The following is a 23,864-nucleotide window of genomic DNA, read 5'->3' on the forward strand; positions in this document are numbered from 1 at the left end:
TGGGGCCGCTCTGTGCCGGCCTCCTCTCCCGCGGCCGCCTCTGCCTGTGTCCTCCGGCCGAAGTAGCCCTGGGCTCACCCCACCGCGACCTGGGCACCTGCGGGCCCCCAGCTGCGCGCCGGCCCGCCCGAAGCTGGCGCTCCTCACCCGCTTCCCAGTTATATTTCGTAATAAACGTCGCCGCAGGCCCTTCCTTCGGCCCCCCGTGGGGCTTGGGTTTGAATGCCAGCTGCACCAGCGGCTTGGCTGCCGGGATGCCGGTGTGAGCCCTCCTGGGCTTGGGGCAGGGCGCGCGAGGCGGCCCTGCGGGGGACCCTCTGGTCGGCCTTGAGCTGCAGGTCAAAGGCGGCGGGCTGTCGGACGGCATGGCTCTGGTCGCCTTGCGGAGGAGCCTGTGTCGTCTGCCCGACTTCCGGGTCCGGAGGGCTGTCACTCTGAGAAGGCGACTCGGGAGTCCCGTCGCCAGCCGGCGGCCGCGTGCGCCTCCGCCGGGGCCTCTCCGAGTCGGGCTCCATCGGGCCTACGGGCACAGGTTCCTGTCCGAGGATGGAAGTGCGCTCGGGCCAGCCGGGGAGCCGCACTGCCCCGGGCTGGGCCCCTGGGACGGGGCTGGAGGCAGCCGCGAGGGAGAGGACGGGCCGGTGCCGCCGAGGGCCCCGGGCGAGGAGCAGGTGCACCTGCGGACACTGGACGGCCTGGCCTCGGCGGAGGACGTGCTGGCCTTTGTGAACGCGCTGGACCCTCTGCCCGACAGCGTGGCTGCCAGGGCTCTCGAGCGGCTCGGCGAGGTGGGAGGAAGGGGTGGCGGCCCGGGCTCTCCGGCCACGTGGCCCCCGTGCAGCGCCAGCCTCATGGCCGCCCTGAGGACCCTGGTGCTGCTGCGGGCCGACCCCCGGGGCAGCCTGCTGGGCCGGCTGCTGGCCGAGTGCCTGCGGCGCCTGGCCGGGGGTGACCTGCGCGTGCGGGAGCTCTGCGTGCTCGGGGAGAGCCTGCTGGCGCTGCGGGGCCCGGGCTGCGAGGCCCTGACGCGCGTGCTGCAGCAGCTGCAGGGGGCCGACGAGGCAGACTGGGGCCCGGACGACGTGGTGGCCGTCTACGGCGTCCTGCAGGCGTGCCCCGAGCAGGCGGGCCTGCAGCAGGGCCTCCTGGCCAGGTTGGCCCGTGTCGCCCTGCCGCTGGTCCCACAGCTGGGCCCCGCCTCGGTGAGCCGGCTGCTCGCTGCCCTGGCGGGCTTGGACCAGGCGCAGGCGCGGCCGCTGCTCTGCAGGCTGGCCAGGCACGCCGTGAGGCTGGTCCCGCACTTCACCGCGCCCGAGCTGGGCCGCGTGCTCGACGCCTTGGCGCACTTCGGGCACCACGACCGCGTCTTCACGCACGCCCTGGAGCGGCACGCGGCCGGCCTGGGCACCGGCCTGGCGCCCGAGGTCGGGAGCAGCGTGGCCGAGTTCTGCGGCCGGGAGCTGCTGCTGTCCCGGCCCGTCCTCGACGCTGTGGCAGGGACCCTCGTGGGCCGCTTGGAGGAGTTCTCGCCTGCTCAGATCTCGAAAGTCATCGAAGCTTTCGGAAAACTCAACTACGTGCCCCCGAACGCCGCAGCCTTGTTTGCCAAGCTCGAAACGAGGCTTTGGGCTCAGCTCAATTCTTTTCCACCCAAAGCGCTTCTGAAGCTTCTCCATTCGTGTTCTCTTATTGAATACCATCCCGTCAACTTCATGCCAAAAGTATTCAGCCCTTTCTTCCTTCAGCGACTACAAGGTGAGCTGGTTCTAATGTCTGATTCTGGGAAACGAGGTCACCTTTGAACTTGGGGGTTACAGGTCTCAGTTGTAATGCTGAAGCGGAGCAGTCCTTGGCCTTTCTGTTTGCTCCGGGGGTACGTGGTTGGGTGTTCCATGGTGACACAGGGCCCTAAGGCCCGGTGCTCTCTTCCAGGTGAAGAATCCTGCTTGGACAGAGTCAGTCTGGCGCAGCTGACCCAGCTCTTCCTAAGCTCGGTGCTCGAATGCCCCTTCTATAAGGTAAGCAGGAGTGCAGGGCTCACTTCCCTGGGAGGGGGCCAGCGGGGGGGTGGGGGGGTGGGTCCTGCTGCGCCCAGACTCTGCTCACTGCTCTGTGTGTGTGTGTGTTCTTTTGCGCCCAGGCTCTCCTCACTGCTCTGTGTGTGTGTGTGTGTGTGTGTTCTGTTGTGCCCAGGCTCTCCTCACTGCTCTGTGTGTGTGTGTGTTCTTTTGCGCCCAGGCTCTCCTCACTGCTCTGTGTGTGTGTTCTGTTGCGCCCAGGCTCTCCTCACTGGTCTCTCACTGCTCCCTTTGAAAAGCAGAACTTTGATTTACTCCAGTTGCCTTCTGCTTTTTTTAAACAAATTGATCCCACTCGTGTGTTCTTGTCCTGAGGGACCAGGGTCCTCTGTGTGTGATTCCGTAGACAGCTGTCAGTTGCTGCAGGTGCGTGAGTCAGCACTGCTGGATTCTGTCTGCGGCTGTTAAAGGGTTTTAGCATTTCCCAGAACGGTTGCCAAAGTGAACCTCTGGGCTAAACAAACCCTACAGTGTTGTTAAAGCAAGGCAGCACTCTGAGAGTTTAGGGAGAGTTGCTGTGGCTGTGTAGCAGTGTCGGGCCCACGTGGAGGCTCGGGATAGCCACGCCGGGCCTGGCCACCCACTGCCTGGGACGGTCTGGAGAGCGCTCAGGCGCCTATGGCTGTTCCTGCAGGCACAGTGCCCACAGCAGGGTGTGTGCCCACAGCAGGGTGTGTGCCCGCAGGGACGCAGACACGCAGGCACACACATACGCAGGCATGCAGGCACGCAGGCACGCAGGCACGCAGGCACATTGCCAGTATTTTCTTGGAATGGAGTGGGCCTGCCGAAGCAGATGGCTGGTGTCCTGGTGCGTTGAGGACATCCCTTCAGGCCTGCTAAGAAGGGCTTGCTGAGATGTGACATCGCGCCTTCCTGGTAATGCACTCTCCGTTTTTCCAGCTTTAGCTTCTATCAGCAGTGCTGTGGTCAACATCCTTGTTACCATTGTACTGTTGCTGGAAACTTTCTGTCCTGTTGCCTGTAAGCTAGAGTCCTATAACGTGGAATTGCTGAATTACTATTTTAAGTACTGGATTACTATTTTAAATACTGGCATATCTGTCCGCTAGTATTTGTAGTGGTCTTATTTCTCTTCAGTGAGAGAAGCTGACCCTGTCTCCCCACGTCTCCTGCAAGGTGGAAAGCAGTGTCATGTGTTAAGATTCGTTTTCACAAGCACGAGTGGGAACTGAACACATCTTCAGGTGTTTAGTGCCTGTTTGTATTTCCTGGGATGTGTCCTTGTGCATCTGGATGCCCGTGGAAGCTGGGTTATCTTTAGAGTTTTAGAGTTCATTGTAAAACAGACACAGGATTTTCCTTTGGTTTGTGATTTTTTTTTTTAAATTATGGTGTAAGTTTAATTTTTCTGTAATCCAATTTGTCTTTCATGTCTTCTGGGTTTCCTGTCCTCATTGACCTTGGGTTTGTATTTTTATTATGTCGTCACATTTTGAAGCTAACCCTTAAAGCTGTGTCCTGTGGGCCTGTGTTGAGGCCTGGGATCTCGCATCCCGACTGGGCGGGAACTTCATTCTCTTGAGCGCTTTGCGAGAGTGTAGCTGAGCTTGCTCTGCTCTGCTTTGGAATTCATGACTAGCCAATGTCAAGTGCTGCCAGTGGAGCCGAGCTCTCCTGGCCGCAAGCCTTCATTACCCTGTTCTTACTAAATGGAAAGGCCACCTCTGTTTTGCCTTGAAGGGCTTTGGTCAGTCCCCAGGTTGTTTCCTGTTTGCCCCTCCCTCACGCCCCCCTCTTTTTCTTCTGTCTGTCTCTGGTGGCCAGGGACTGCTCTTCACACAGCTCTGAAGGGTATTTTGAACTGTGATCTTTTGCAGTGTTTTTTTTAGAAGGCCATCTGCCCTTCCTCCTGGAAAAGCATCCTGCCTATAAAGTAATTGTGTATCACACTTTTGTAACAGCTGACCTTGAACTTACTCTCAGGGTTTGTGTCTTACATTTCTTTCTCATGTTTGCACATGATTTTTAGGGGCCCAAACTCCTTCCTAAATACCGAGTGAAATCATTTCTAACTCCATGTTGTTCCTTGGAGAGCCCCGTGGATTTCCGGCTTTATAAATCTGTGATGCTTGGACTCATTGACCTTTTAGGAGCGAGATTGTATTTTGCTTCCAAAGTGTTAACACCCTATTGTTACACGCTAGGTAAGTGACAGAGGCAGTCTTGCTGTCTTGAACCTAGCTGGGCGCCCTGCTCTTTCGCAGATATGTGGGTGTGTGGAGACAGAAGTACAGCAGTGCCCTGCCCGGGTTAGCACACTTCCCATCTGTCAGAGGAGAATTCAGACACTCGTGTATGGACTCAGTGAAACATGCCTGGGACATAGAAAGTGCTCAGTGATGGCTAGTTGCAGTTATAGTCAAGGCCAGGGCTATCCGAATTTACTAGCCATGGCTACAGGAAGCTGTTTAAACCAAAATTAACTCAAGTGAAAGGAAAACAAAAAGTTTACAATTCAGCTCTTCCATCAGCCCTGTTCAAGTGCTCAGTAGCCAGCTGTGGCTTGCGACTGCCTGATTGGACCGCACAGCCAGGAACACTTCTGCCTGCAGGGCTCTGCCCCACAGCAGAGCGCAGAGCACCAAGCCACGTCCTGCCGGGGGGCTCTGTAAGGTCAGCGAGTGAAGGGCAGTGGGCTCTGGGGTTCCCACGATAGCATCTGGACTCCTGCCTTCACCCAGGGGCATGGGTCGCCTATTCCAGATTTGAGAATATTCGAGGACCCGTGTCAGCAGGGCACAGCATCCTTCGCCTGCCGGCCGTGAGCTTGGCAGGTGTGCGGGTGGTGGACGCTGCTTGAGCTGCCCATCTGGACTGGTTGTCAGGGAGGGAGTGAGGATTGTGTGTGACATCTCATGACCCTCCTGTCTGCTTAGTGTAGCTGAGCTGTGAGTGTAAGCTGGTTAGGATCGAGTTCTCACCTTGGTTGTGGTCATTGCAGCTTTCCGCCCAGCTGGTACATACAGTGTGGAAGTGCCAAAGCAGAGGAGGTACACAGGAAGATGGTTCTTATGAGGGTATCACGCAAAGACTTCCCTTTCTTCTCTCACCAGATGTCGAAATTAAATTAGACGAAGGGGGATTTGTATTACCTGCTTCAGTTGATGAAGATGTCTATAAAAGGTAGAGTCTTGCACTTTTTGTTCTAAGACATTTGAAAGAAAGAGTGACAGAGGGAGAGACAGCATTTCTGCCCACTGCGTCATTCCCTCCGTGGCCACCAGAGCCCGGCGTGGGCCCGGCTGAAGGCAGGAGCCGGGAATTGCATGCACGTGGCCCACGTGCAGCGGAGACTCCAGCACTGGAGCCACTGCGTGCTGCCTCCATGGGTGTATTAGGAAGTTGGCTTGGAAGTGGAGCAGCTGGGACTTGAACCAGAACTCCTATGTGGGATGCTGTCATCACACCACAGTACAGACAGAGCCCTGTTGTAACACTTGCAACCTTAAGAAATGATCTTTTTTGAGGCTGGTATTGTGGCATAGCAGGGAGAACTGCCACCTGCAACAACTGGCATGGTATGGATATTGGTTCAAGTCCCAGCAGGTCTATTTTCCATCTGGCTCCCTGCTAATGCACCTGGGAAAGCAGTGTAAGATGGTCCATATCCGGGCCCGGCCTAGCGGCTAAACTCCTTGTCTTGGATGCGCCAGGATCCCATATGGAAACTGGTTCTAATCCTGGCAGCTCCACTTCCCATCCAGCTCCCTGCTTGTGGCCTGGGAAAGCAGTGAAGGACGGCCCAAAGCCTTGGGACCCTGCATCCTTGTGGGAGACCTGGAGGAAGTTCCTGGCTCCTGGCTTGGGATCGGCGCAGCACCAGCCGTTGAGCTCACTTGGGAAGCGAATCATTGGATGGAAGATCTTCCTCTCTGTCTCTCCTCCTCTCTGGATATCTGACTTTGCAATAAAAATAAAATAGATCTTTAAAAAAAAAAAAAAGATGGTTCAAATTCTATGGTCCCTGCTCCCACATGGGAGGCATGGAAGGAGCTTCTGACTCTTGGCTTTGGTCCGGCCCTGCCCTAGCTGTTGCAGCTACTTGGGGAGTGAACCAGCCAATGGAGGTTTTTGTCCCTCTCTCTGTAACTCTGCATTTTAAATCAATGAAATGAAGATATATATATATATATTTTTTAAATCTTTTCCTTGATAGGGTGAAAAAAATAGGCCTTCTAGAAGTCAAAATGTTTTTAACTTGCTACTTCTGAAAATTCCTTGCGATATTTTATAAGGATTAATAGTCACTGAAATTGCATCTCAGTGCTTTTGGAAGGATTGAAAGCTGACCCGCTTGGGACTAGAGCAGCCAGCACTGTAACTAGGCATGTTCTCGTAAGACTTCTTCCTCTTGGGTTTTTCAGAGTCGCCTTGTGCATTGACGGGCCACAAAGATTTTGCTCCAACGGCAGACACTTACTGGGGAAAGAAGCTATTAAACAGAGACACCTGCAGTTACTGGGCTACCGAGTTGTTCAGGTATGAGTTCACATTTTTTTAGGTAAAAAGTTTTAATTCAGGTTTGATTTTTCTAGGGTACCGTTAGCAAGTAATAGAGGCACAGAAAAGCTTTCCTAAGGGTTCATGACTTGAGCAGTGCCAAACAGAAGTGATTCGGAGCTCTCCCAAGGGAGTGAAGAGGGGGGCTTCTCGGAGACTGAAGTGGCAAAGTAAGTGCTCCCCAAGCTTGTGCTGTGCTGTTTCCTGGAGCAGGAGTCCCCGGGAACCATCCCGGCCCCACGCACAGGACCCGGAGGCAGCTCTCGGAGATTCCTCAGGCCCGTGGTCGCTTATTTTCCCGGAACTCCGTGATCTGCCTGCCTGAGGATGACTGACCTAGTTTAGGTCCGGGATTAGCCTCAGGTCTCCTGACGGGCTGCAGGGTGGGCCTTCCCCAGCTCTGGTTGTTCTGCAGAAGCGGGGTGTGCTGTGTGCTCTCAGCTCTACCTGCCTCTCTAGTTCACAGACTCAGACAGATTCCTGATTTAGCCACAAACGTGGCTGACTTGACAAGGTTCGCAACCTTGTTTGTGTTTTCTGTGGAGATGGGTGTCAGGCCTGGTGTGGGGAGGGATTGGAGGGGTGAGTTTGAACAGAAAGAGCAGCCTGGGTTCCCGGCTTCTCCGGGCTGGGGCTGCAGGCCCCTTTGCCTTTCTGCCTGCTGCTCTTTACTCCCCAGGAGAGCATTCCTAAAGGAATCACGCCAGGTGTGCTGCTTCTTGGCCGGTTCCGGAATTCTTGATGTCCTAACATCCAGGACCCTCCATGGCTACCCCCTGGCCTGCTCAGCTGCCCGGCTGCCCCCACTGGGCCCTGTGGCCGCCTGGCCTGCTGCCCAGTGGCCTGGCTCTGCTCCTGCAGCCTCTCCTTGCCCAAGCTGCTTTGCTGCCCAACTTTTCCAGCGCAGTTGGAATTCTCCTGTCCATCAGCTCCCACCGTGGTTTTGTTAAATGCCTCCTCCCTCTTAGTAAAAAATTTCCAGTCTGCTTCTGTGTGTCTTATATTTAACTTGACACCTCGTCCTTGAGCTCCTAGAGGCCCAGAGACTGGGCTTGGTTACTCTCATGCGCCTGTGTGCCCGGCTCTGTCCCACAGGCGTGACCATTGCCCTTGTATAAGAAACAAGGCCATCTCCAAAGCAGCGTCCTCCCAGCTCCTGAGGGGTGTTACGCCTTTGCTCTCCCCCGCAGGTCCCCTACTATGAGGTGGAGCTGCTCAGATCCAGACTGCAAGTGGTGGAGTATTTACAAAGAAAACTATTTTCCCAAGACACTGCTGCCTGTTGGTAACAGGGAACCCTGGTGGCAGAACTCAGAGAGTAAAACAACCTCCCGGTTTTATCCTCTGTGGCATGAAAACAGAGAGAGAATGTAAGTTTTGATTCAGTCATACTACAGAATTGTGTGTCTAGGTCGATGATCGGGGAGAGTCTGTACATGTCCTTACACCTCGTGTACAGTGATTGGTGGGAGACTTGAAGCTCATCTTGATTTAATGCTAGTGTCCTAGATATTTTTTATACATCAAACAATATATGAAGTTAAGTAAAGGAATGTAATAAATGTCATTTGAAGTCTTTTGATTTCAATAATTATTGTAATTATATGCTAAATGGGCCTGGCACGGTAGCCTAGCAGCTAAAGTCCTCACTTATACATGCTGAGATCCCTTATGGGCTCCAGTTCTAATCCCAGCAGTCCGCTTCCCGTCCAGTTCCCTGCTTGTGGCCTGGGAAAGCAGTAGAGGACGGCCCAAAGCCTTGGGACCCTGCACCCACGTGGGAGACCTGAAAGAGGTTCCTGGCTCTTGGCTTGGGATCGGCTCAGCTCAGCTCCGGCCATTGTGGCTACTTTGGGGGTTGAATCAACAGATGGAGGATCTTCCTCTCTGTCTCTCCTCCTCTGTAAATCTGGCTTTCCAGTGAAAATAAATCTTTTTTAAAAAGTATATGCTAAATGAAAATAGGATCTTTAGAGGCCTGTATTTTCCCATACAACAAATGTGAAAATTTTTATTTGTCTTATTTTTGTGTATAAAATGGAACAATAAAAAGTAGATTTGGGCCCAGTGCAGTAGCCTAGCGGCTTAGGGTCCTCACTTTGCACGTGCTGGGATCCCATATATGTGCCAGTTCTATCCCAGCAGCTCCATTTCCCATCCAGCTCCCTGCTTGTGGCCTGGGAAAGCAGAAGAGGATAGCCTGGAGCCTTGGGACCCTGCACCCACGTGGGAGACCCAGAAGAAGTTCCTGGCTCCTGGCTTCAGATCAGTGCAGCTCTTGGCTGTCGTGGCCGCTTGGGGAGTGAATCATTGGATGGAAGATCTTTGTCTCTGTCTCTCCTCCCCTCTGTATATCTGACTTTGCAATAAAAATAAATAAATCTTTTTTAAAAAAAAGATTCTAAAGTACTTTGGATGTAAATGTGTCATAGAGGATTGTAAGTTGTATTAATGTGACAGCTGCATTTTGTGATGATTAGCATGGGCAGTGGTATGGGGGAAGGGCCGTTTGGAGGGAGCGCCTGGGACGGTGGAAGCTGGGTGGAGGGAGTCAGCAGGAGTTGGGGGCAGGCATGTCGTTGCCTGTCAGGTCAGGTTCGGGGGCAGTGCATCGTAGCTCTTCAAGGCCAGGTTACAGTGCGGGTGTGGTGGGGGCGACTTGGGGCCGTGGCAGGAGCTCTAGCCTGGGGAGCCCTGCTGAGGGTGCCTGCCACCTGGGGGAGTGCCCCATCTCAGGTGGGCCAGGGGGAGGCGGTCCTCCCGAGACCCTCGCCTGGGGTGAAAGGGCTCCTTTTCTTGCCCTTTGGAGCAGGAGTGGAGACCAGGTGGACTCTAAGTCCCCTCTGGCAGTGCACCTTGGTTCCAGATAGGGACGGAGGGCAGCAGTGGGCAGGAGGCAGCCTGTGTGTTCTGTCGTGTGCCTGTATCTGGGTGAGCATGCCACCTGCTTTGGCGCTGGTTTGATGGGCAATCAGCTGAACTAGACGACTGTAAACAGGTGATCTGCTTTGGGTTCTGTGAGGCCTCAGAAGTCCCCTCGCCAGTGAAGCCCAGTCCTGTGTGCCCTGACAGCCCCAGGCCCGTCTACTGTCATTGTACCGGTCCGCTCTTCCCAAGGCCCTCAGAAGTCCCCTCGCCAGTGAAGCCCAGTCCTGTGTGCCCTGACAGCCCTATCCCCCGTCTACTGTTATTGCACCAGTCCGCTCTTCCCAAGGCTCCACTCTTCCTTGATGTGAAACCCAGCCCTGAAGTCTGCCTGCACTGTGAGCTGACCATGTGGAGAGGCACATGGACCTAGCCCAGGACTTGGGCACCCGCAGGAGGTGGCAGTGTGACTCCTTAGCCTTTGTCCCAGCCCTTATCTGCTGGGTGGCCTTCTGTCCTGTCCTCTCCCGGCACTCCACCTGCGGCCTCTGCTGTGCCTTGGCCCCACAGGTCCTCCCTCCCAGTCCCACCCATTCCCCTTCTGGAGGCTGTGATGATGCCAGAGCCCCAAGGGAGGAGCCCAGAGGGCTGGGGGTGACCCCTGTGCCCCAGAAGCCCATGCAGGTCTCTGGGAAAGCCAGGACCCCAGCCTGCCAGCGAGGGAGGTAAACGCTGAGTTTCAGCAGCAGGTGGAGATCTGGGACGGGGTACCCTGTGCAAGACCGGCAGGCCCATCCCAGGGAAGGAGGTGGGAGCCAGGCCAGCGTTGATTCAACGTGGCTCCCTCCTCAGAGGGTACATGTGGAAATGACTGACGTGGAAATGATTTGGATGAATAAATAGGCTCGCTGGCTTCCCAGTGGACTGGATTTGTCAGACCCTGAGATTCACGGGTGCGCCTAAATAATGAGAGGTGTGACTACATGACCCAGCCTGGTAGCCTTTGCTACCAATCTTACTGCACTGCAATGAGTGAAAACTGGGTGAGACACATTTGAATGTTGGTCTCGTCCTAGCCACAGCTTCACTTTGGATGGTTTCGATTATCTGTGGTCAGTACGCGCTGAGAATACGAAGGGAAATGCCGGAGAGCAGCCACATTCATGCTATTTCTTACAGTGAGCTGTTCCTGCTGCTTGCTTTGATTTAATCATTGCGAGTCAGGAGCCTTATTTAGAACTCCGACTTGATCCTGGGTGTGTTTGTACAGGGTCCACAGTTGGAGCCACGCCCCTGGGGTTTGGAAGGAGTCCCTCCTGGCTCAGCCCTGGCAGGCCTAACCCCCACGCCGTGGGGATGTTCCGTGATCTCATCACTAGGGGGCAGCACAGTCCAGCCCATGGTTGTGCTGCTGCCCTGAGAGCCTGGGCTGGCTCTGGGTAGAAGCCAGCAGGTCCCGTTGTGGAAGTTGGTGTGGGGAGTGGTGTTCATGGGCACGCACACATGGGCGGCCTACGGGCTGCAGGTGTGGGAGGTCAGGGCCTGACTCGGCTCCCAGCTTCCTCAGTTTTGCTTAAATTCTCAGGCTCACTTTCCCAGATGGCATACCCACTCTGGCTGGCTCTTTGGTTGGCAGCCTCCTGTTCTGTGCCAGGCAGGACCCTGAACTTTATGCCAACGTGCTTTGGCTGCTGGGCCTGTCGCAGGAAATGCTGCCCTCACGTGCTTGCGATAATCCAAGCCCATCGCAGGAAGAGCCCATCTGCAGCAGCTCCCACAGAGCCTGGCACCCGGCGCCCTTCTGGGAGAACTGATGCTGGCAGACAGGATCTTCTCTGCCCTGCTGTCCTCTTTCGGGGATTCTGAGCACTCACAAGAGCTGCAAGCACAGCTGTGGTGCGTCCATCCTGGAAAATGACCATCATTTTCTAATGTTTCCCCTTCCTTCCCATTGTTACTGGAATGTGTCTGCAGCAATCCAAGCTACATCATTGCACTGCTTGTTTTTTCACCGAAGCATTGAGCCATGCTAGAAGATGTGTCCCCTTTCATACCTGGTCAGGATTCTGTTTCCTTTGACATCTCCAGAACAGTTGCCACCTGCTGATTTGTTTGAATCAGAATCCAAGACCACATGTGACCTTTAGAAGTTGTACTACTGAAGTCTCTGGTTCATGACTTCCCCCATTGAGTCACTGTTTCTCTGTAGAATGCCCACACTGTTGGCTGGGTGTTGTCTTCCTCCTCCATGTCTTGTGCTTCCTTGTAAACTAAATCGGGACCTTTGGCACAGTGGTGTTGGGGAGCAAGGGCTGGTCCTGTGTGTGTCCCTCCTGTGGTGCAGTGCCGTCTTGGTGCCATCCCTCAGCTGATGATGGTGCACCTGTACCACCAGCCCCACCCATCCAGAGCAGGCTCCCCGCGCCCTGCCGTCCAGGGCAGGCTCCCACCCGTCCAGGGCAGGCTCCCCACACCCTGCCGTCCAGGGCAGGCTCCCACCCGTCCAGGGCAGGCTCCCCGTGCCCTGCTGTCCAGGGCAGGCTCCCCGCGCCCTGCCGTCCAGGGCAGGCTCCCTGCACCCTGCCGTCCAGGGCAGGCTCCCACACGTCCAGGGCAGGCTCCCTGCACCCATCCAGGGCAGGCTCCCCGCGCCCTGCCATCCAGGGCAGGCTCCCACCCGTCCAGGGCAGGCTTCCCACGCCCTGCTGTCCAGGGCAGGCTCCCACCCGTCCAGGGCAGGCTCCCTGCACCCATCCAGGGCAGGCTCCCACCCATCCAGGGCAGGCTCCCCGCGCCCTGCTGTCCAGGGCAGGCTCCCCACGCCCTGTCGTCCAGGGCAGGCTCCCACCCATCCAGGGCAGGCTCCCCGCGCCCTGCCATCCAGGGCAGGCTCCCACCCATCCAGGGCAGGCTCCCCACGCCCTGCCGTCCAGGGCAGGCTCCCACCCGTCCAGGGCAGGCTCCCCGCGCCCTGCCATCCAGGGCAGGCTCCCACCCGTCCAGGGCAGGCTCCCCGCACCCTGCCATCCAGGGCTTGTGCAGTACCTGTGCGTGAGCGTGGACCAGACCCAGAGAAAAAGCCACAGCCAGAATGACTTCCCTGTGCATGCATCCCTTCTCCTCTTGCTTTTTCTCATGACAAGGAGGAAACTGCTCCTGGTGGCCAATGGTCGGTGGACACCGGTTGGTACAGAGAAGCCAGAAGCCTCTGTCTCCTTCATCTTCAGAATTGCTCATGGTGGTCTAGCCAGGACTTGGTTTGTTTGCAGGTGTTTGTGAACGCATGCCTGCACTGTTGCAGTCCTCTTTTTGATGCTTCCATGACCCTGTTGTGGACCGGTAGAACCCCCTCATGTGGGATGCGCAGGGATGCCTTCTGGGAGACTTGTTAGTGTTTGGGGATTTTTATTTTAAGCATCGCGTTTTTACTCATTATTATTATTGCATTTTAAAGTTCATGGGTTTGATGCTTTAAGTTGGGAGCCAGAGGAGCCTTCAGGGAAACCTGAAGGTCAGCCACTGAGGAGCCTCAGGGGTTTTCATTTTTCAAGACTGATTGCAAAGAGACTAGGGAGAGGCGCCGCCAGGACCCGCCCCCCGCCGAAGCCCCACCCTCTCTACCGGTCCACACCTCGGACCGGCCCTGCCTCAGGAGCTTGGTGAGGTGCGGACCCCAACCCTCCCCTCCCCCAGCCTCTCACCATCCAGCCCCGTGGCGCCGACACCCCAATACCCGCAGTCTCCCTGTGGCCTTCCCTTCTGCGCACGCACAGCCCGTAAGTTAACAAGTTAGTGCACGCAGGCCCGGGGTCCCGCCCGCGGCGGCTGCAGACTTTCACCTGCGCTTTGCAAGCGGCAGGTGGCCAGCGAGTGCGCGGAGCGTCGGGGCTTGCTGGAGCAGCGGGAATCGCCCGCGCCTCGGGGCCGCCGCCCTTGGCAGGCCGCGGTGTCCAAGCAACAGCCGAACGCCGGCGCTGGGCAGCGAGCGGACGCGGACCGAGGCCCCGGGACAGGCGGAATGGAGCACGACGCGGAGGGGGCCATGGACCCGGACGGCCTGGAGGACGAGGAGGAGATCACGGCCTCCAAGCTGCGGGCCAGGCCGCGGCCGCTGCCCATCTCGGCGCTGTCTGCCTTTAGCTACGTCCCGCCGCGGCGCACGGACCCCAAGGAGTACAGCTACTACTACCGCCAGTGCCAGGTGCGCGGGAGGGAGGCAGGCGTGGAGGGGACCGAGAGGGGTGCGGCTGCGGGGACTGGGGGGCGCGCTTGCTGGGGTGCGGCGGCCAGGGGCCTCATCTGGGACCGACCGCGGGTGAGTGCGGGAGGAGGGCTGCTGCTTGGCGTCTGAACCCCGAAAGAGCAGTTGACTCACTGCAAGGACCATGAGGTGCCCTTGGTCCAGGACCTGGGGCAGGGTCCGAGGCTGCGCCAGGTGTGACTGGGCAGGCCCGTGACTGCGTGGTACCTGCCGGACGCCTGCAGGGGGTGCTGCTCTGCAAGTGTGCCTGTGGTAGGGGGTTCTGGCCAGGCCCAGGGTCAGGTGCACCTCCGGTCCCCCAAATGGCTGCAGTGACTGGAGCTGAGCTTACTCAAAGCCAGGAGTTTTTCTCGGTGTCTCACATGGGTATTGCGCGTTCCAAGGCTTCGGGCCACAAACAGGGAACTGGCTGGGAAGTGTTTGTCTCCTTTTGTTGATGTTTCTTGTGTGTTTCTGCTACTTTTAGCCATTCCTACCAACACCAGTTTTAGTCTTACTCCTCTGATGGGTCTTCTCTTGGAGCTGTGTTTTGTGGCATGGTAGGATGACTGCTCCATCGCTAGATATCTGGAGGTGTGACCTGGTGCTTGAGAGTGGGTGAGAATGCAGGATGACACCCAGGTTGGGCATGGTGAGTCTCCTCTTGTCAGCCAGGAAAGGCAGTGATGCTGGCTGTGAAGTCACTGCCTGCCTTGCCCTTTAGAGGTGGTCGGTGCCCAAGGTTAGCCCAAAGTGGCTAGAAGCCCCACACATGGCAGCTCTGTGTGGTTGTCAATGTGCCCAAAACCCGGCTACACACTATTGTGGAGTTGTTGACTTCCCAGTCTGTGCAGAAGACCCCCACAGTGCTGAAACTTCTCTCAGCCACAGGAGTCGGCTGCAGCTGTAGCGGGCAGCCACACCTCCTCTCCAGCTGTCGCTGCATGCTTCACTTTAGTGGGTCACATTGCTTCTCTGCTCAGGGCTGTTTGGTGGGTGCAGTGCAGGTGAGCAAGTCCCACCTGGTCAGGCAGGCTGCTTGCCCTGGCTGAGTCACTGAGGGGCACAGATTGGTCCTTTTGATGGAGCCCCCGGTTGGTTGGTTCAGCACAGAATCCAGCGTATGCCATGGCTGCTGCAGCCACAGGACTGTGCGTCTTCAACACGTGGCTTCTTGGGTACCCGGGGGCAGGGAGGATGAAGTATGTTCCTCCCCCGTGACGACCCTCCGTGATCTTTCCCGTACTCTGGGCCCTGCCTGAACCTGGAGTCAGTGTCGATCGTGAGAATCTATGCCAAGCAACATGTCTGGTTACTCTGGTCGCACTCTGTGTCCCGGCCTCTTCTGTGTGGTGGGCCATGCAGTAGTGATTCTAACTCGGGGTGATGGGGAGCTGCGGCTCATGCTGGCTAATGGCTGCCCCCATTGCCCACCGCTGATGGCACTCCAGCGCTCTGTCCTCCTGTCCCATGGAGCTTCCGCCATTTTCCTTTGCTTCCTCACCAAGAATTGTCAGTGGAACTACTGGAAGCACAGCCCTTTCTTCCTTCCTCTCTGCAGACGCGCTGTGGACACTGGCTGGGCATGGCCAAGTTCCCGAGTGGCTTCTGTTGATTGGCAGACTTTCCTGAGTGTTGGGGTGTGGGCTAGGTTGGGCTTAATATTGCTTTTCTAGGTTCTTTTCCTTAAAAAGAATTTAAGTACAGGCACAAATGCAGCTTATTAAGTGTTAAAGTTTGTTTAAAAGGTGATGAGTCAGACACACGTGGGCCATATTGAAGAACCTCAGTGTTTTCTGCTTTTGTGGTTTCTACCTTGTGCTTGGCTGGGGGCTGTGTGGACTCCAGGCCTGGCGGTCTGCGTGACACCTGGCAGGTCACGTGGGCAGAGCACCCCTCAGGAAGGAGGTCCCTGCCCTATCACTGCCCTATCGCCTACCAGTTGGTACTTTTTCAAAGTTGCTTGCTTCAAACCCACCAATAGGAGCCGGCCAACTTGCTCTTTTTAAAAGTTAACAGATAAACTGACCATTCGTGACTGTATAGTTCTGTGGAGTTGGTCTGAAATGTATGAAGCCCTGTGCTGTTGAACCTCCTGCTCTGCTGTGGCTGTTGCTGCTGCGGCCGCGGCGGCTGGGAGCCTAGGTTAGTTTGAATAAACCGCCCTTACGCGTTTCCATCCACTTCTGATGATCTTCTGGGGATCATAAAATCTCAGCCCCACAATATTCAGTGGGAAGTGTGGAAGGCATGTTTCTACCTTCCATGCTCTGAGTCCAGAGAGAAACAGAGGGAGCCCAGCCTCCTCTTGCCAGACTTAGGAGCTTGGAAAGCGGAGTGGTTATGTCATGTTGCCCCCAGGTGCCAGCTGGGGAAGGAGTCGTTTGACAGCTGGGCAGGTCGGGTTAAATACGGTAGGCGAGGTCTGGCTTCCAATGGCGACCCTGTCTACCATATCACCTGGGCCCAATCTCTAGCTCCTGGTCCCTGTTCTCTGCTGGAGATCTAGCAGGTGAGGGCAGTTTAGATGGTGTCTGTCCTGAGGTCAGCTTGCTGGAGGAAAATGGATGTTTCTGTTTTGCTTTGATTTCTAAAAACAGCATTATGAGTGAAACGGAGGCAGTTCCTTGAGAGATCTGATCACCAAGGAGCAGCCAACTCAAAGCCCTGTTTTGCGATTGCATCTTTTATTAATGTCGCTGTGCTTTAAGCTACAAAGAAGGGAAGGGAATATGAAAGACTGGTGTGAAGATGTGGCCGAGGCAGGTTTTCGCCTTGGAGTTGGATAGGCGTATTGCTGAGTGAGGTGAACTGTACTTGTGATATCTTTTTTGTTTTTCTTTTTATCTTTATGGTTCAGTGCTGGGATTGTTTTTGCTGTGGAAAGTCCTGAATATGCCAAACCTTCACAGAGAACAGCTGTGTAGGATGCTGTTCACTGCAGCAGAGGGGTTCCTGGCAGAGAGCAAGATGAAGTAGACTCTTGACAACTTAGTCCTGTGGCCCGCGGCCCACGGTGGTACCCGTGCAGCTAGCAGAAGGCCTGAGCAGGATGCGGAGGAGCCCAGGAGCAAAGTGCATGGGCCATTGTGGCTGCTGTCTCCTCGTTTCAACTCCTTCCTCCCAGGATGAGCCCAGGAACCCTGGGGTCCTTTCCTGAAGGAGAACTTATGCAGAAGAATGCCAAGCCCCATGACTCCCTAGGAACCTGCTTCCCCGTGTTCATGCTGCCCTCTCGGACCTGGGCGAGGCTGCCCAGCTGCAGGGAGTGCTCTGGGGACTGAGGGGCCAGCAGGCACCCCTAGCTCTCTGGGTGCAGGCGAAGGGCTCCTCTCGTGCTGTGGGTGTGGTTTCCTTGGAGGCACTCTTTGAGGGGATCACCTCCAAACCCATTTGTGGCACAGAGTGGGTCAGGTGCTGAGGGGTTCCAGAGACAACAAAATTGCCTCTGTTGTTGGGACCAAGTTGGAAATGCTGTGTTTGTGGTGGCTGGTGACACAGAGGTGGCTCTTGCCTTCCAGCTGGCTGGCCTTCCCCTGGCCTAGCGTGGAGCTCTGAACATCACCGAGGAAGCAAGCTCTGATGTCAGGATCTTTGCCCAGAGGGCCAGTGGGCACCTCTACAGGCTCAGACCTCTCACCATCCCCAGCTGGCTGGCACACTGGGCCTTAGTGGGACTACTGCCTTCTGGCCACTGGTGCCCCTCTGCAGGGAAAAGGCTGGCACCTGTCATTGCCGCTACATTCCCTGCGTCTGGTGTATATGCAATGAGCTTTCTTTGCTCTGTCTTCATGTGGTTCTGAAAAACCTCAAGTCTAATGAGCACATGTCCTGTGTATTGGAAGTGACCGTTTGATGTGCCCGACATGCCCCCTCATTGCAGTTTTGTGCAGGATGTGTTTCTGTTGTGGTCTCAGGCAGCTGGTCCAGGGTCACAAGCTTGGAAGCCATGCCTCTTCCAACTATGTGGGGTCCTTTCTTTCCACCTGGAACCTGAGAGGGGGCGGCCCCTATAAAGGCCCAGGACAGGGAGGGGCTCACTCTCTTAATCACTTGCTCCTGTCGCTCTTACACTGCTACTCTCTGCCTCCCCAGGAACCACTTGCTCTCTGGCTTCCTGCAGACAGATTCCCAGGACAGGTAGTCCCTCAACATGGCCCCTGTATGTCTGTAGTCCTCATCCTGTGTTCACTGCTCGGGTGAGTCTGTGAAGATGCAAACGCCAAGGTGTCTGTCATTCTAATGTGTGTACTTACAGGAGTTCCAGGAGAGGGGAGGCCTAGCAGTGATGGAATGTGGGCAGAGAAGCCAGGGAAAGGTGAACGTGTATAGCTTTAAGTATGTCTAGGTTGTCTGTTGCACATTTCTTAGGATATTTGATATTGCTGGGGGAGTTGGTCTTCAGTTTAACTGAGGGACTTCAGGACAATGACCATTTGTTCCTCTCAGGGTTTCAATTCAGATTGGATTGTCACAGTGACTTGGCATTTGCTAATTTCTAGTGGGCCCTGCCATCATCAAGCTTGGTTAATGAAGACTCCTTAATACATCCTAGACTTGTCTGATGTGATTTTTCTCACACCCCACAACATTTCTGAAGAATTTCCTTATCCATTTGTTGTTCTGATCTATCCAGAACTTACTTTTATCCATCATGCAACGTGAAGACCCAAAGAACTGGCCCATTTTCCCAGCACCAAATGCTGAATGGTGAATGCATTCTCTGCTGATCTTGAACCCTCTGAGTTCATGGGCTGGCTGTACCGTGTATGTTGTGGGATGCCCTCTGGTGATGGGCCTGAGTTGGAGTCCAGAAGAGAAGCCTCATGAAGTGACCGGTGTTGGCTCGGGGGCAGGAGCCACGGCTCCTGGAGGGGCGTGCCTTCCCTCCCACATGTTAGAAAATGTGGCTGAGTTCGTGGGACCCTGGGGTCGAGCGGCAGTGAGTGCCCCGCACCTGCTTGCTGCCCTGGGGTGTTCTGGGAACCTTCAGACAGTTGTGTTGACAGGCCGTGTGTGTCCCTGGCCTGATGGCAGTCAGCATGCTGAGTTATCTCCTCTGCTCCCTCTGCAGGAGCACATGTGGGGCATGTGACAGTCACTCTGTTACAGGCTGAGCTGGGCTGTTTGGCTGTCCCCAGGGTGGCATGGGATTCTGGGTGCTGCAGGCTCCTGTGTGTTCTGACATGACCTCTATCTTACATGATTGGAGCCAACAGTCTTAGTGTGGCCAGCAGAGCAGAACCTACAGCCACGAAGCATCAGGGAGTGCTGTCCTGCTCTCGGACCACGCGGAGAGGCACTGGGGGCTTAGGCAGCAGGAGTGATGGAAGCGACAAGCCGGCGCGCACAAGGGGGACTGGAGAGCAGTGCTGCGAGTCCCTTGTGCTTGCTAGAGACCACACATGGCAGAGTCACTGTTTTATTCAGAGGAAGTTGAGATGAGAAAATGGAGAGGTTACATGATAGCTCTGTTAGTGGAATCATTTTCTAATCCATCAGAACTGTGCGTGTAGTATGTATGTGTGTGTATTATGCATAAACATAACCTGTAGTGTGCATGATTATAGAGAAAGCTTTTTTTAAAAATTTAAGATTTATTTATTTGGAAGGCAGAGCTAGAGTGGGGTCGTTCATACTCTTGTTCACTCCCCAAATGACTGCGATGGCCAAAGCTGGGCCAGGCCAAAGCCAGGTATCTCACATGGGTGCAGTGGCCAAGCAGTTGGTCCATCCTTAGCTACTTTCCCAGGCCATCAGCAGGAGATAGATCAAAAGTGGAGGAGCTGGGACTCAAACTGGCATCTGCATGGGACAGTTTAACCTGCTAACACCATAGCGCTGGCCCCCAGAGAATGTGTTCGTCTCTCAGGAGTGGGGTTTGCACGTAGACCATGTGACGATGGACTGGCGGCTGAGGCGGTGACTTCTGGCCCCTCGTGTGGTCTTGGTATTAGGGTATTGGCAGCACAAGCATATTACAGGACATCAGAGAAACACCAACAGCAGCGATTGGGGAGGAAGCAAACAGGAACACCCTTAGCTGGAGAGGAGAGCCAGGAAGTCTGCAGGTTTCCTGTGCAGAAGCCTCACTACAGTGTGCTGGTCACTGCCGCCCGGGCCCTGGGGCTGATGGGACCATGGGGGCTGAGTGCCTTCCACAGCAGTCCCGGAGAGCTCACTGACCCCTGCCTGCAAGAGGACCCCACCTGGAAAGCAGAGGGACGTTGGCCAGGCAGTGAGCCTGTCTGCAGCCGCTGTGATAGATACATCTGTCATGTATAAAGCTCATGCTCTCCAGCATGTTGTGACTAAGAGCGTGGTTGCTGGCCAGTTTGGACGTGGTGATGACAAGAAGAGGAGGAGCAGTGGAGACACCCCACAGGGAGTGGGCATCGTGGCACCTGGGCATCTCCCACCCCGCAGGGGAGCGCACACTGGGTTTCCCCCCTTCCACCACAGGGGAGCGGGCACCATGGTGCCTGGGCTTCTCCCTGCCCCACCACAGGGGAGTGGGTGCCCTGGGGCCTGGGCATCTCCCACCCTGCAAGGGAGTGGGTGCCCTGGGGCCTGGGCATCTCCCACCCTGCAAAGGAGTGGGTGCCCTGGGGCCTGGCTCCTCCATCTGCCAGATCATGCAAGGTTTCGCTGCGTGCAGCGCCCGGTGCTGTGTTTAACTTGCTGCTGGTTGCACAGACGGCAGTGGGTGAGGCATGTCGGCTTCTGTGCTCCGTTGGCTTGGCCTTTAGTGAACTGGCAGCTTTCACTCTCTCTTCCCAGACAGGAATTATTTCCCTCTATGACTGCGTTTTTAAGAGGCAACTTGACTATAATCAGAAATTGCACCGAGATGACAGAGAGCACGCGAACGGCCTGGGACTTCATGTCAACAAGGAGGTAATACTAAGGTGGATAGTAGCAAGTTGTGAACAAACTAAGAAAGGGTAAGTGTGCAGTGCGTGTTGTGTGTGCAGCCCTGATTGTGTGACACACATGTGCCAGTGTGTGTACGTGCGTGCATGTTTAATGTTAGCAGTACTAGCATGTACATGTGTTTGTGTTATCCACATGGCATCCTGTGTGTGCATACACATGTGTATTTGGTCTGTTCTGCCCTTTTATGCACGTCTCTACGTGGCTCTTGTCCATTCTGCTTTGTGGTTACCAAGGCCCTGGGACCACAGGAACTGCAGCTCTCCCTTGGTCTTTTCATCACTTTCTGAAAGGGTGCTGGGGGTGGGGTTCTTGCCGACTCAGCTGCACAGGGGGGTGACCTCTGAGGTAGGAAAGCTTCCAGGCAAGGAGCCCCCAGGACCGTGGCAGGTGCCAGGGACCCTGCCAGGGAGTTGTGTCTGCAGCCTGCTCAGGCCCATCTGCCTTTCGGGTGAGATGCTTCTCCCTTCCACATGCTGTGACTCCATCTGTCCCAATCTGCCGGAGGGCAGCTTGCTAGCATAGAGCTGGGTGCCCAGTGGGCAAGCCCTGTACCCGGAAGTCCACACAGAAGTCTCCAGCATGCATGCTGCACACGAGATTCCTGTGGGAATCACAGATGTTGGCGTGTGTGTTACTGGTTAGGAATGCCGTGGTGCCACTGTCAGAATCCTCTTCACTCTGATAGGAACTCGCGTGGTGGACTACCACTGGGTACGACTGATCCCATAGACAGTGCATGTCACTGCATCGGATCCACTCTTCAACACTGAGCAATTAGGGTTGTAATAGACAAGTTCCCACCTCTTAGAACTGGTGGGGAAGAGAGAAAAGGAAAAGCTAGAGAACGTGTTAGCGAAATGCAGGGTATAGAGCATCCCCAAGTCCAAAACTGCACAGGTCGGAGGTTTTTGAGCACAGCGTGACACCAGGGAGGACTGCAACTTTGGCATGGCAGCTGGCATGGTGTGAGGCACTGGGCAGCAGTGGGAGCAGACAGGTGACCACGAAGGGGGAAGTGGATGGAACAAAAGCCCAGGGGCTGGGAAAGTGTTACTGTGAGTATCTGGGGGGCAGAGACACAGCAGTGACACACACACACTAACAGAAATAGAGACTGACACAGAGAAGGGTACAGAGGGACAGGGACACACACACACACTAACAGAAATAGAGACTGACACAGAGAAGGGTACAGAGGGACAGGGACACACACACACACTAACAGAAATAGAGACTGACACAGAGAAGGGTACAGAGGGACAGGGACACACACACACTAACAGAAATAGAGACTGACACAGAGAAGGGTACAGAGGGACAGGGACACACACACACTAACAGAAATAGAGACTGACACAGAGAAGGGTACAGAGGGACAGGGACACACACACAGTCGAAGAACAGAGGAAAAGAGCTCTAGAGCCAGAGAAACAGGAGGTGGTGGGCGGGGGGACGGAGGCCAAGAGATGCTGAGGGAGAGGGGCAAGGCCAGAGAGGCAGCAGCACACACAGATACAAGAGGAAGGGACGCAGGGATACCCCCAGAGAGACACAGACACATGGGGGACAGAGGGGGCGAGGGAGCAGAGCCAGAGACACACAGGGACAGTGATACAGAGACAGGGGGCAGAGAGAGAGAGACAGGGCGGAGGGAGGGGGTTCAGAGAGGGGCAGAGAGACAGACATACAAGGGCATGGACATAGAGAGGGCTCAGACATACACATGGAAAGATGTGAAGGAGGACAGAGCTGGAGACAGGTGGGTCAGAGAGCAGAGAAGGCAGGCACAGGCAGGAGGGTAGGGAGGGAGGAGTGCAGGGGCAGGGCCTGGGTCTGCAGTGGGAGGGTACCAGGCACCCAGGGCCTCTGACACCTGCCCGGGACACTGGATGGAAGGAGCGGGGTCTAAGCTCTTCCCGGCGTGGCTCTGGTGTCCGCGTGGAGAGCCCAGTGATGGCTGGGCAGAAGCGGCACACAGGGGTGCAGGCAATGACTTGGCCCATGGAGGGTGGGGCCCAGGTAGGGCAGGGCAGGGCAGGTGGTCCACTGTGCTGAGGTCCACTACATGCTGACTTAGTCGTTTTGCTGATGTCCCCAGGAACAAGAGAGGCCTGTGGGAGTACTGACGTCCTCTGTCTATGGGAGGCGCATCCACCAGCCGGTGGAGCCGGTGAACCGGGACTTCCGCCGTGCCAACCATGTGCAGGCCGACTTCTACAGGAAGAATGACATCCCCAGCATCAAAGCGCCTGGCTTCGGGCACATCACGCCAGCCTGAATCGCCCCTGCAGCCCCCAGCAAGCGGGGTTCCTGCTAGAGGGAGGTTGCACAGGCAGGGGCCCCGTCAACTTCTGCTTTTGACTTCCAGGTCACAAGGAGATCCTAAGATGCCTTGCTTAAAAACCCAAGCACACATCTTTAAACATACTCAGAACTTCTTCCCGCATGGTGAGTGGCACCTGCCGTTATTTCAGATTCAGTAACAGTGAAGACTGAGTCACTGCTGTGAGCACCAGAATAAAATGAGAGCTTGCTTCCACTTGCATCTGGTGAGCCTGTCTTTGTGCACTGGTTCTCTGCCCACCGGGGGGCCTTGCGGGAGGAGGTGGTCACAGTGGTGGGCCTGTCTTTGTGCACTGGGTCTCTGCCCACCGGGGGGCCTTGCTGGAGGAGGTGGTCACAGTGGTGGGCCTGTCTTTGTGCACTGGGTCTCTGCCCACCGGGGGGCCTTGTGGGAGGAGGTGGTCACAGGAGTTTGGCATTCAGTTACTTTTTCTCTTCAGTGCTGGTAACTGCCAGGCCTGCCCACACAGCAGCCCTTATATTTTCTTTCCTCCGAGACGAGATGCCAAGAGGCAACTGCCCGTAAACTTTTGAACTCTGGAACATTTCAGTTTCCCCGAGGTCTGAGCCGTCACAAACAGGCTTGTGTACAATGCAGATCAAACACTGCAGCATGAGGGAATCGCCCGGGTGACCTGTGGTGGCAGCTCTGGCGCCTCCAGGGAGCAGAACTCCAAGGTCCTTGGAAGCGACTGGGCAGGGCTCGGGTGTTGCACAGACCTGGGGAAAGTTCGGGCCCCAGCGTTTTCTGGGGCAACTCCTTTCATCTCTTCGAGGAGGCGTCTCCCGCTCTTGAGGGGTGTGTGTGGAGAAGCAGGGTGCGTCTAGAGCAGTTTGTGATCATCCGCCTGGCCCCAAGGAGCTGCAGCAGTGTGACT

General features: G+C 55.9%; 2 protein-coding genes across 2 annotated transcripts; both read left to right on the top strand.

The window, feature by feature from the left end:
- Positions 1-314: 314 nt before the first annotated feature.
- On the top strand, positions 315-7,926 carry FASTKD3 (FAST kinase domains 3). The gene is made up of 6 exons (XM_012930563.3): positions 315-1,755; positions 1,933-2,018; positions 4,072-4,246; positions 5,156-5,225; positions 6,467-6,581; positions 7,793-7,926. Exons 1-6 carry the CDS (start codon positions 366-368, stop codon positions 7,889-7,891), a joined length of 1,935 nt encoding a protein of 644 aa, XP_012786017.3. The 5' UTR covers positions 315-365; the 3' UTR covers positions 7,892-7,926.
- A 5,480-nt stretch (positions 7,927-13,406) lies between these two features.
- Positions 13,407-23,188, top strand: CFAP90 (cilia and flagella associated protein 90). Its single transcript, XM_058680122.1, has 3 exons — positions 13,407-13,668; positions 20,488-20,604; positions 22,742-23,188. The coding sequence occupies exons 1-3, from the start codon at positions 13,486-13,488 to the stop codon at positions 22,919-22,921; spliced, it is 480 nt and encodes a 159-aa protein (XP_058536105.1). The 5' UTR covers positions 13,407-13,485; the 3' UTR covers positions 22,922-23,188.
- The last annotated feature ends 676 nt before the right edge of the window (positions 23,189-23,864 follow it).

Source organism: Ochotona princeps, chromosome 23 (assembly GCF_030435755.1).
Source record: "Ochotona princeps isolate mOchPri1 chromosome 23, mOchPri1.hap1, whole genome shotgun sequence".
Lineage (NCBI taxonomy): Eukaryota > Metazoa > Chordata > Mammalia > Lagomorpha > Ochotonidae > Ochotona > Ochotona princeps.

Bases quoted from the DNA above. Each gene is read 5' to 3' on its own strand.
- CFAP90 (XM_058680122.1), top strand. From the start codon at position 13,486: ATGGAGCACGACGCGGAGGGGGCCATGGACCCGGACGGCCTGGAGGAC. The intron at 13,669-20,487 runs GTGCGCGGGAGG...CTCTCTTCCCAG, and splicing joins ACTACTACCGCCAGTGCCAG to ACAGGAATTATTTCCCTCTA. The intron at 20,605-22,741 runs GTAATACTAAGG...TGATGTCCCCAG, and splicing joins GACTTCATGTCAACAAGGAG to GAACAAGAGAGGCCTGTGGG.
- FASTKD3 (XM_012930563.3), top strand. From the start codon at position 366: ATGGCTCTGGTCGCCTTGCGGAGGAGCCTGTGTCGTCTGCCCGACTTC. The intron at 1,756-1,932 runs GTGAGCTGGTTC...GCTCTCTTCCAG, and splicing joins CTTCCTTCAGCGACTACAAG to GTGAAGAATCCTGCTTGGAC. The intron at 2,019-4,071 runs GTAAGCAGGAGT...CATGATTTTTAG, and splicing joins TCGAATGCCCCTTCTATAAG to GGGCCCAAACTCCTTCCTAA.